The 12692-nt window shown below is 41.7% G+C and overlaps 1 protein-coding gene across 12 annotated transcripts in view; it reads right to left on the reverse strand.

Annotated features, from left to right (window-relative positions):
- SGIP1 (SH3GL interacting endocytic adaptor 1) overlaps positions 1–12692 on the reverse strand; it is a 157899-nt gene that overhangs the window by 90363 nt on the left and 54844 nt on the right. For all 12 annotated transcript variants that reach the window (XM_077333419.1, XM_077333418.1, XM_077333416.1 and 9 more), the window contains 2 exons: positions 10453–10507; positions 8322–8497 (listed from right to left, as the gene is read on the reverse strand). In XM_077333419.1, the coding sequence (XP_077189534.1) occupies positions 8322–8497; positions 10453–10507 (231 nt within the window). The remainder of the gene's footprint in view (positions 1–8321; positions 8498–10452; positions 10508–12692) is intronic.

A 12692-nucleotide genomic window follows, 5' to 3' on the forward strand; every position in this document is an offset into this window, starting at 1 on the left:
AAGCCAGAGGCATCAAACTCACAGGGAAACTCACCCTGATGCTCCTCTACATGCTTTCCAAGTCATGTGCAGATTCGATTTAGGGGGTCTGAGTTAAAGCCCTTCAAAGAAGCTGTCCCCAGGAAAAATGTCAGGCTACAGGTTTAGAAGTGTATGCAATGAACCCCCTGCAAGCTACACACACCAAATGTACAAGGAACCTCACCTTGCCACTGACTCCTCTACAGTCTCTCCAAACTGGGGGTAGATTACATTTCTGGAGCCCTAGTTACCCCCCCCCCCGAAAAGGTCTTTCCCAGTGATCCTTCTGTAAAAGACAGCTGCAGTTTAACAGAATCTATGGAATGGCTCAGGAACAATTCAGTGACACCAAACTCACAGGGAAGCTTCACCTGGACAGACTCCTCACCCCCCCCCCAGCCAGAGACTAGAAGAAAGGAAAGCATCCCTACATTTGTAGCTCCTCAAGGCTCTAAAATTAGGTTCTGAAAGACAGAAAGATAGACATCACCCAGAGTTCCAATAGGGGCTCCTCCAAGTAACCCCATGATAGCTTGGCATGCATCCTATACATGCTACATAAACAAGGGAAGTAGAGTGGCTTCTGAAGCAAGTTCTCAGGATCACTCCCCGTACTAGTGTTATAAGTCACTCCTCTGATTGCTTCAACTTCTGAGTATTTTTTTCTTCAAGTTCTTATTTTACAGTGTCTTCACCAACTCAGAAGCTAACTTGCAGGAGGGCACCTTGGGCTTAAGGAAGACGCACACACATTTCTATTGGCTTAAACAAGGCCACATCTTTATTATTAACTCCACAGGAGTGTTGGCACAGCATGGGAGAGGGAGCCTGACTTGTAGTCAACTGACCACAAGAACCTGGTCCCACCCCAAGCCACCTGCCATTGTAAACTGAGGTGCCAAGGAGAGGTGCACACCTCCCTTGGTTCCACCCTGGGTACCTGGCACTACAAGTCCCCTGTCTCCCTGGGCAGGTTGGCCATGTTCATAGACCTGCTACCTCATAAGGAGTCCCCTTACTTGGGGAGTCCAATGCACAGACCGAACTCCCCACAAACAGGTTTGATCCCATGCCAAACTACCAGCTGTGATAAAATGCACATAAAATACATATGACAATAACCCATTAAAAATCGTTAACAGTATTCGCCAACGTGGGTGGGTGGGAAGGAAACTGTCCCAGTGGTGATTAGGGCAAACGAGGCAGAGCCCCTTGCACGCAGTGCCTTTTAAAGTTCACCATGCCTGTGCCTGCCCAGCCACAGAAACGATGCAGCATGAATGTGCCTTCTTTCCACATCACTGGGCTCATCCCCCAGTGCGTCCTCCTTCTCTGCCCGGCTTCTCCGCTGTATCAACAGGTGGCTGGATGTAAGGTCTCTGCCACATTTATGCTAAAAGATTAAGAACTCCTACAATATAACATTTTCTTCCTTCAAGAGGGGATCAGTACTTAATCTCCAACAAAATCAGAATCATGAAATATTTCAGAGAAATACACAAATGTATTGTAATGACACATCCAGGTAAGTATAACGAGACATTTTCCAGCAATAAGCAAATCACAGCAAAAAATGAATTATATCAAAAGTTCCAGCAAGAGAATCACAAGTGAACTAGTTAAAGTGTATGTTAATATGTTCCATTTAAAATCTGTTGAATTACATTATTCAAGTACTGTCACAAATATGAAAGCAAGACCTTCACATTACTTCACAAGCTCATTGACATGAAGATTTAATTGCTATGTCTTTCTGTAATCTGGAGAATTTTGTTTATGAAGCAAAGGTTCCCAGAAAGAGTCATTAAAACCAGTGGTCCCCAACCTGCGTGCCGCGGCCCGGTGCCGGGCTGCGAAGGCCTTGGCGCCGGGCCGCAGCTCTCTCTTCCCGCACCCCCAAAGCGAGAAGCTCGCCAGGCCGCGAGCAAATCGGCCGCCAAAGCAGCCGATTAGCTCGCGGCCTGGCAAGCTTCTTGTTTTGGGAGGGGGGGGAAGAGAAGTTTGCCGAGCCGCAAGCTAATCGGCCGTTTTGGCGGCCAATTTGCTGGCGGCCCGGAGGGGCTGGGAGCGGGAGTCCGCGCGGCAGTCCGCGCATGCGAATTTGCGCTGGGGCTGCCGCGGGTGCGCGGGGCCCCGGGCCGCCCTCTCCCGCCACTCAGTTGCAGCGGTCCGTGGCAACCGGAAGGTTGCGGAGCACTGATTAAAACAATAAGTTTCACAAATTAACTGAAAGTGGATCCATCAATCCCCGCAGAGGGAAAACTTCCTGGAATTATTAGAGTGGTAACAAGCTCATCTAAAGGGCACACAAGCGAGGGCTTTTATGTTGGGAGCCCCATGATAGTGGAACAACAGAGGTGTTCTTGCCACCCCTCATGTTTGATCTTCAGGAGGCAGCTGAGGATAGTTTTATGTAGGACTGCATTTGACTAATTTAGTTTTTATTTATTGACAACCCTGAGGTTTTAAATTGTTTTATTTATAAGATTGTAAACTGCCTTGAGTTCCACCATGTAGAAAAGGAGTTAATATAATCATCATATAAAATAAAATATTAAATTTGATGGCTGACCATTGAGGTTTACTTATTGCAGAGCCTTGCAACAGCTTTAACTGAGGAGGTCTATCATTTGCCCAAACTGGCAAATGACAATCTGGCCATCCAAATCCAGTTTTTATTTTAACCATTGATGCTGTCACTTAGCATGAATATTGTATGCCTGACTGATTGCCACCTGCTTCACCTCTTTGCCAGAGTAGAGGTACTGCCTAGAATTCTCCCTAGAGATAATAAAATATGTGCAATTGACTTTAATATGGGGATAGTTTTGATACTCATCTAAGCCCACAGCAAGAATTTATTCATGGGAAAAAAATACTGGTGGTCTGGATGTTTCAGGGGTGAGTTAGCAATTCCTGTTTTAACAGAAGTTACAGTACTGGGTCAATTCAGCTGTGAAAGTAGAAGACTTAAAATACTGTTTTATTCCCTGTCTAGTTGAACTCCAATAAAAACAACACAGGATGTTTGCATCATCTTCTCTTATTTATTCAGAAGTTGTATGGAGGCCAGGTTTTCCTAAAGTGTCATTAAATCACAATTTGATTCTGGAAGAATTTGATAAACTGGCTTGTATTTCTGAGGTTTGGTTTGATGATGCTGGGAATCGGTATTGCCCCAGATAAGTCTGTGGAATCAACCTAGGCAGGATAGTTGGATTTTTCTGTTGTGCGCAGACATACCATGCTCTGTTTCAAAAGTGCACACTTGAAAAGTTATAGTTTCTATGGAACACCAGGATGCTGTGTGGATTAGCCAGCTGTCTTTACCAGTAGGTACAACCACTTTATTAGGCTGAATTTTGCCACCGAACATGGAATCACCTCACCACCAGGCTTAGGATATGGTATTTCCAATAAGCTGTCTGATGGAGACATGTAATGTGGGTGGGTATGGTCTCCATCTCTCCCCCCTCCCCCATTATTAGAGAGAATCACCAAGATGAAGAAGGAGAATCTTACAGAAAATTTCAGTGTATTTTTCAAAAGGTCCCTGAATCGCAGAGATATACCCTTAGGCATCTCAAACATTATTTGTTCACAATCAGCAGGCACAGGGAAACGTCATGAAACTCTGGGCATACGTTTTTGAGGAACACTTAATCATGGTGTAACTATCTCCTGTGGCCTCAGACTGCACTCCTGACCTCTGTCAGTCCTTCAGGGATCTTCCTCAGTCTTCCCAGTTACCCAGTATAGAGTGGCAGTGGCAGTGGCAATGCTACCACCAAGTAATTCTTTCATTCCTCTAGTCCCAGACTGTCTTACACTGTTTTTCCTTCAAATCCTGGGAATGTAACCATGAGGTCCACTTGGGGTACCTCTGGGGAAGTTGTCCACTGCCCATGCTCCCCTTGTAGATTCAGGTTCTAGGGCTAAATCTTTTCTCCAAGGCTTCTTGCCTGCCCCCTCCCAGTCCCTTCCCAGTTTGCCATGTCTGTTAGAGCCTTGTTATCCTCTTGCTTGGGGCAGAGGGATCACATGTCCTCCAGGTTACATCTGGCTACTGCAGTCCATGACTATATAACTGGTGGTTACTGACTGCCTTGCTAGCTATGGCTTTCTTCAGCCTGCCAATCTCCTCCCTGAGCCAGGGCTTACATGCTGGTGCCTTCCACATCATTTACACCATTACTTCTCCATCCCCTTCAGCAAGCCTTCAGCTGCCTTTTTATTGGGTGGCTGGCCCTCATCCCTTTAATTCTTATGTTTTCTGCCAGACAGGCCATCAGGACCAACCTGACACTGTCCAGGCCCTGTAGAGCCAGCCAGGCTGGCACACATGGAATTATATTGCATGATAATAACACTCTTTTCTCCAGTATTCAAGAACATGGCACATGCTGGAGATTTTTTTAAACGTGATATTTGAAGATGGAGACTTCTCTCAACCCCTGAGTTCCTACTCCTTGAAATTCCTTCAAATTTGGTAGAAGACCATTAGGGGAAAACACCAGGAGCAGAGAGCAACCAAATCTTAGTTGGATGAACATGTTGGAATCTGATCATTCATATCTAAAATTCTTCCAATGTCTGGTTTGGTTGACTATCAAACCCCCATATACTGAGAATTTGTGGCCAATTAAGCTGCAAGTCAGATGACTACTGAAACTTGAACCAAGTCCAGCTAAATACAGTTTAGAGCCCATCTAAAGCCCCCCTGCTTGCTAGTGATATAGAATAAGCATGATTTTTTCCTCTGCAGCTATTACATCTGCTCAGTGCTATCCATGAAAGTATTTACTGTGATTCACCTTAGGAAGTAGTTAGCTGTTCACTAATATCAAGATCACTTTACAACTAAAACAAATCCCTTCTAACTTGACAGACATGGGTGTTATAAAAGTTCAAAGTGTCAGGAACTGCTGCTTGTCTGTTTAAACTGGATCTGTTTCAATTAGTTATTCTAAGAAGGAAGAAAACCTATTTGGAGAGTTTCATCTGACATCATGCCTGTGTGATCCTTCCTGTTCTGGCCAAGTCTAAGTGGCAGAGGCTTTGTATGTTGCTATTACAAATTTCCCTTTTTATAGTGGGTGCAGTACCTCTTGCATTAATACAGAGACTTATTTGCTTGATTTTCAAAAAACATATCACTGATCAGCCTCATGTGAATAAGCACAGAGTAAAATAAAACATTCCACCTTTGGACAAGGAAACAGCCCAGGAGCTGCAAGGGATCTTGGGTGAGGCTGCTCTACTGGCTTAGACTAACAATCTGTACTGCAACTAGAAATATCTGGGTTTATTAGTGGAGGTATATGAACCCGGACTTAGTAGCCTTGGATAAAATTGATCATCAAATGCCTTTCAGACCATTGCAAGTAAGAAATCATTGTTATACTGCAATCACTTCATTATACCTGTCCATCCAGACTCAAATAGTAGCATTGGATGATTGCCTGACCTATTGGTTACACCAAAGCTTGACTTTGTCTCCAGTGCTTTTTAATACCTACAGATTACCTAACAATTTTGAATGTAGTGTCACCAAAGTCTGACAACACTCAACTTTGTTTTTCATGATATCACAATGCCTCTGCCTAGTGCCAGTGACTGGACACAGTTACAATCTGCATGAGGGTAAATAAACTGACACTGAATCTGGACCAAACAAAAGTCATAATGGTTGGGCATTCAGGTGACCCAAATATTTACCTGTTTGACATGAGCTTGCACACACCCTGAAAGATCAAATTGACAGGCTGTGAACAATCCTAGATGTTGCTTTTCTCCTTGATTCATAGCTGGCAGGACTAGTTATTCATCATCTTACATCAGGCTTTCTCAACCAGGGTTTTGTGAAATCCTGGGGTTTCATGATGGCCCTGGAAATGTTTCCCTAATGAGCGGGAGTTAATTTTTAATTTTAAAAAATTGTTAAAAATGTATTAGGTGATATGACCATGTATGGTCATGTTGACCCCCCCTCCCAAAATGACCAGCGTACACAGCTATGCTTCCCAACCATAATCTGCACAATCCAACCATATTCTGCACTTCGGGAGTTTCTTGAAGCCAAAAAGTTGAGAAAGGCTGTCTTAGTTGATAAAATAGCTGCAACCCCATTCTCTGTGACTCAGGCCTCCATCATCAACATCTGTGCTTCAATTACTTCCTATTTGGATCACTGTACAGTGCCTGATATGAGCCTTCCCTCATTCAGAATTCTAGAGGACCTTTTAAACAATATTACACTGAATGTGTATGGAGATGGCAGTCAGCATCAATCAGGGTTTCTTGACATGTAAATACATTAATGTACATATATTAGTTTCAATTATACTTGGTATTTTATTTATACATAAAAATACTTCCTTCAATTTACCCTTTAAAATATGATGCATGAATTACTGCAAAAAACAACCTAGCTAAGATTAAGCAAGCTTTAACAAGTTCAAGGAGGCCTGCATAATAGGGCAGTATAACTTCACAAAAATACTTGAGTCTCTGTGCAACTTTGAACAAATTATCATGTACAATCCTTGGCCAAACTTTAGTATGATCATTCTTCCTTCTAGTTTTTGACAATGAGTAATCCTGATGATTTTAGAGAGAGCAGACACCTTGCTGGCTGAGAAAAGCAATTAACACAAGTAACAAGCTGTGTGATTCAAAATTTGGCTTTTACTTTATAAATAGTTGCCATTAGTAGCCATACCCCTCCTTACCTTGAGGAGTAGTTCATAGCTACCACAACCATAAACATCCTTCCATAACATTCCAAATATTAATTTACAATGCACTATCTGGCAAGACTGGACACTGGAATAACTGTAAATTCCAGAAAGCACTGTCTGCCCCTAAGCAGGAAACATGGATGTGTCACATCTCCAGGAGCTACCTGGACATTTAAATTAGAGTATGAAAGATTGAAGAGGCTGACTCACTAATGGGCTTCCTCTCCCCACCCCACATATCTTTGGGACAATAGGCTCTCCAAGAAAGGTGGTACTAACTCACCAGTTTCCCAATCTCTCCTTCCCCTCAAACTCTCCTTCCCCTCAAACTCAACTCAATTCGGATTCACTAACAGCCTGCCATGCCTTAACAGTTTCCCATCCAACAATCTAGGGGTTGTCAAGAAACATTCATATCTTTAGTTCTGCTCCAGTAACTTGGTTATTGGTTTTGTGGGAAACCCTCATGGTTCCACCCTGGGTATATATGATTATATAAATGATTAACCACCAACCATTCAGGAAATCCTTCCAGGGCCATCTCTGGTTGAGAAAGCCTGACCTAGCACCAGTTCATGTATGTGTGTTCTCTGGGTACCTGGCATACACTGCCTACTTGCATGTAAGCTTCTCTCTTTCCTTCCACAAAGCACTGGCCATTTTGCTGAACCTGCAGACTTCTCCACGTTATGATAGTGACTATTGCTTACCCTCTTCCTAAGGCTGTTCCTGTCCAACCCTGGTTTTCCTTAGTTAATTTCTGGATATATGTTTTATGTGCTCATCCTGTTTATACTCTTCTTTAATAAAAGCTTTCCAGTTTATACTGGATTGGGTTATTTAAGAGTTTCTTAAAGGAAAATCCTGGTATACACAGGTAGAGATCCTATGGTTACCCACCTCTTGCTAAGCTTCCAATTAAATCACTCACTTCCCCAATTAAATTGAGACCTACAATCTGGATAACAGAATAGGGATAACATCCCTATTATACCACAATGGCTTTTGAAATTTTCTGAATTTTCCAAGGTGTTAACATAAAGCATGGACAGTGGTATTTCAGAATATAAATCTCTGCTGGATTTATAGAGGTAATTTCATGCATCTCTAAAATGAGATCATTGTCATCAAGATGTGTCAAGAATAATACAACCCTATTTTGAACAGGGAAAATTGGCAATTTAGTTTCACATTTATGCTGTAAGTGCTTTTCTAGAAGTATGCATCACAATAAACATGCTATCTGTTGATTTAAGATATGCAAGATTTACTGAGCTGTACTCAGCCTATGTAGATAGATGTTACAGCAACTGAGCTGTGTACTTTTAATAGCCTGTCAAAAATCTCAAACACATTCAAAAGACTAAAATAATTTTACAACACATCTAAAATCAAATTAGTTACTCACAGGTCTTGACAATGAGAGCTTACTGGAGCTGTTGAATGTTAGATTTAGTATAACAAAAATACTTATGTAACAAATCAACTGTAAAAAGGCAATCAATATCTTTCTACAAAAGAAATCTAACAACCTGGCATAAAAAGCAAGGTTTTGCTTACCACTGGGGATGGAGAAAGTGCAATATTGCCTATAGAAGCTTTCAGTTCATCAACAGTTGCTGCACTCTTAAGAATGTCTTTAGACTGTAAGGGCTTAATCTTAATATTGAATTTCTTGTGAGCTTCCTCTTCTTCTTCAGATTCACTCGAAGAATAAAAGTGCTTTCCTTTGGTAGGTAGATCACAGTTAAGAGAAATGCTATAGAAGTATGGAATTTAACCACTGAAATTGGTTGGCACAAGTTTATTGGCAAATGACATGGAAGTAACAGACAAAGAGTTTCCAGTATTCCTAGTGCTACGGCCATCGCTCCAGAGCTTTACACAGAAGTGACATCAACATGCCCATTACTTCCCTCCACACACACTGCTTGTTAACAGGAGCTCAGAGGGAGGAATCCCTTGCCATGACAATGGGCTCGGTAGTCTTAAATAGGCCTGATTACTACACTTGAATTTTCTACTAGAACAACTGTTTTTTTCATGTTTACCTCTTATAATTTCCCCTTGTTAATTTTTTATGGTCATATCTAGGCAACATTAACCACTTTTGTAACCACACAAACCCTCTGGGGTTCCCCTGCAGCCCAGGGACTCTCTTCCTAAGGGTTCCTAAGGGTTCATGAAAGTTCAAAGCATAACCATTGATTGAGCTTTTATCACACCAGGAGACTGTCATTCTCACCCCACTTGCTTAAAACCTTTTTTGCGGCCATCTTTCATTTTACAATTACAAAAATCCAAATGAACCAAGAGCAGCCAGGATTGTGACTTTTCCCTTATCAGAACAGTAATTTTGTTAAGTTTCCAAAAATGCTACCTATAGGATTTGGTCCAATAATAAATGACCAAAGGAAAGTATGAGAAAATAACATACCAACAAGAGATATATTAGGTTTAATCTTGCCCCTAAGGATTGCTCCTCCACCACTGAAATTACTGGACAGAACCCTCCCTTCACACAGACCTCCCCCCTTCATGACTATGGAACTCCCTCAGACTTTTATTTATCTATTTATCATTGCATTTCTATTCCGCTTCTCCCACAAGGGCTAGTGGCGGCCAACAATTATAAAAACCCCAATACATAAAACCTACAACATTATAAAACACAACTCAACCATCCCTTTAAAATCCTCCAATTGGTGGCAAAAACATCCTAAAAACCTCAGGGTGGATGGGTGGGCTTTTAATCCACTCCTGGGATGGCAAGAGTGGCATCTTCTTCCACGCGTTGGCTTCAACCATAGACCTAGTGGAAGAGCTCCGTCTTGCAGGCCCTGCGGAATGCCGAAAGCTCCTGCAGGACCAAGCAACATATGAAACATTCTGCTCTGATTCTCCAGATCTCTCCTTTCCAAATCTCGAAAGTACTTTCATTGAAGTACTACTCAGAGAGAATCTGCATCTTCTGGCCCACCTATCCCCTTCTCTTTCTCTGGGAACACTGTACACTTGTAACAACACTGAGGAAGTTTTGACTTTCTGGGACAGCCTGAGGGAGTGATATCTAGCAAGACTTGAACAGATTTCAATAGGTATAATTTGATTTGCTTGTTGTTGCATATTCCCCAAATGCTAGTGTAATTTTTATATTGCATCTAGGTTTTTGGTTTTCAGCAATCTCCCAAATTTAATATTTTATATTGTTCTTTAAATCTACATCCATTTTCCTGCTTTCCCTTCTGTTAATTTTATATGTCCAACAAGCATTATTTCCTTCACAGTCTGCTATTCAAAGCCTCTCACTGAATTACTGTCCAAGTCTGCATGAGTTATAAGCACAAATAAAAGAACCTTTTACACAGAAATCTAAGAGTGCATGTGGGAACAGAGTTTTATACGGTATCATAAATCCACAGTTAGGGTTACCAGTCTCAAAATGGAGCCTGGAGTTCTCCCAGAACTACATCTGATCTCCACACTACATAAATCAGTTCTCTGGAGGGCATGGCAGCTTTGTAGAATGGACTGAGCTCCCTGAGGTCCCTCCCTAACCCATGCTCTACCTTCACCAGGCAACCCTCCCCTTGCAAAATTTCCAGGAGTTTCCCAAGACAGAGTTAGCAACTCTAACCACAAGAGTTTGACATTGTGTAAACTCATATACAGAACTAAAAGGAAAGGATATAGCCTGGTTCTTCTGGTCTGATGCTGTAGCCTTCTTCATCAAGCTCAGGTGAATTCTAGTATAGCAAACACAGTAAAGGAATTAATTACTTGCAAAAGTTAAAACAGCCACCTTCCTTTCTTTATCCAATATTCCCCATGTACTATTCAATCAAAAATAAATTTGCAAATGCACTATTATGGCTTAGATTTTGATCATCAAGGCTTAATCTGTCCCACATGACACATAAGAATGTAATGGTGTCTCAGCAGCTTTGAATCTTTCAATGATTCTTAATTGGTGGGAAATGGTGCTGTCAAAGTGCTCTCTAGGCTGGAACAGATGGCCACTAGATGAAGGAAAGAGGCAGAAGGTATATGGGAAAAGGAAGCACAGTATTTATACAGAGGGAGGAAACAGACTGTTTACACAATGGAGGTTTCATGCTGGGCTGCAGGCTGGAGTTTTAGTCATGGCAGGTTGCCCCACCTCTTCCTGTAGCCACACGGGGGAGCATGTGGCCTGGTGTGCCTCATCTGCCCCCGATATGTGCTCCTGCATGGGAACTGCGGCAGTGAAGTTCCCAGTGCATAAACAGTCAGAGACAGAAAAAGCAGACACTTGGCTGAATAGACTGGAGCACCTGCAGTTTAGAATCTATCTTGCTGGCAATCTCATGTCTTTCAGAATACATATTTGCATTCAATAGTGTCCTCTCCCTGCATACCTGTAAATAAAGCAAAGACTGCAAAGACACCATAAACCTCCAGTGCTCTCTCCTCCAAAAAGAACCAACCTGAGCAGGTTCTAACTGCTCAAACCTCTCAATATATGAAGAAGTGGGGAATGTGTTTCACTATAAATATTTCCACAATCGTCAATATATTGGAGCTGAAAAATATCGGTATACCCAGTTTCCAAATGCTGATATGGTACCTTAATCTGTTTTTGGCTCCATTATTCCCTATGAAGAAACTTTTCAGGGGCTGTGCAGGAGTGTTTTTGAAGGTACAGGCATCAAAATTGCAGGGGGGAACTGCTGATGCCTGTCCATTAAATAACCCCCCACAAATTTAAGTCAATTGGTCCAAGGGGTCCAAGTCTGAACAAGGTGCCCCCAGCCATCCTCCATTGTTACCCATGGAGGAACAGAAAAAATAGAAAAATGCAAACCCCAGGAATCTCCCCCATAGAAGGGCTATTGCAAGCTGTTGCTAAGCCCAACTAATGTTAAACCTGAAAATAAGAATTACTAAAACCTGAAACTACATAAAATATGAAAATAAACTCAAACATTTGAGAATCTCAGTGTAAAACACAAGAATCCACAACAAAAACTCCCGCCTGAACCCAACAGAAACAAATTTCAGCAAAGAATGGACATTTCAAAAATAGCAAAAACACTTGAACCTGACAGTCATAGCCAAGGCAACCTGGCAAGGCATTACCAAGCCCTAGGAAAAACACAAACATTGGGGTGGGGAAGAGGGATGAGGAGGAAAAAAACATTCCTGGGAGCCTGCAAACTCCAGCTCCTGATAATGCTGGTTAATTCTGAATATTTCCAGGACTTTTGGAACCCTAGATATATTTGGGAGGCCATATAATTTTGAGATATGTATTCAGCTCAATTATATCTGAATGCACACCACACTATGAAAGTCGCCAAGGAATTTGTTTTCATTGCCAGTGGTGATCAGCTGTGCAGTTAGCTGTGTTGGTTCTCTCAATAAGAATGGAGAAATAGGAGGATATCTCTTATAATAAAGGCCCCTTGGTAAAAGAAACCTGATCAGGAAACATGCCCCAATAACCTTTACATTATCAGTGAACTCAGACATGTGCCAGAGTATTACTGGATTAAATTGTTTTGTAGAATATTTGTGTTTTTATTTATGTTTTGTATTTATGTTGTTAACTGTCCTGAGCCCTGATTGCTGGGGGAAGGGCAAGATAAAAATATAAAGAAATAAAATAAATATTAAGGCTGCATACACTTTTGTACAAATTCCCTTTGCTAAAGAGTGAATGAGTCTCTGCTAGAATGTTTTTTCTAAACTCTCCTCATTACTTCCTTGTAAAAGATGACAATGATTGATTTATCACACAGGTCCCCTTGCTACATAATACAATAGATTGCTCCATGTTAACTGGAATGTAACATATTTAGGGGTAAATAGATTTATCCAGTTGTATACTCTCAGGCTATTTTCACACAGATATTTTTGCACAGGATGCATACAGCATGCCTCTACTTTATT

The sequence above is a fragment of the Paroedura picta genome, chromosome 4 (genome assembly GCF_049243985.1).
Source record: "Paroedura picta isolate Pp20150507F chromosome 4, Ppicta_v3.0, whole genome shotgun sequence".
NCBI classification, from domain to species: Eukaryota; Metazoa; Chordata; class Lepidosauria; order Squamata; family Gekkonidae; genus Paroedura; species Paroedura picta.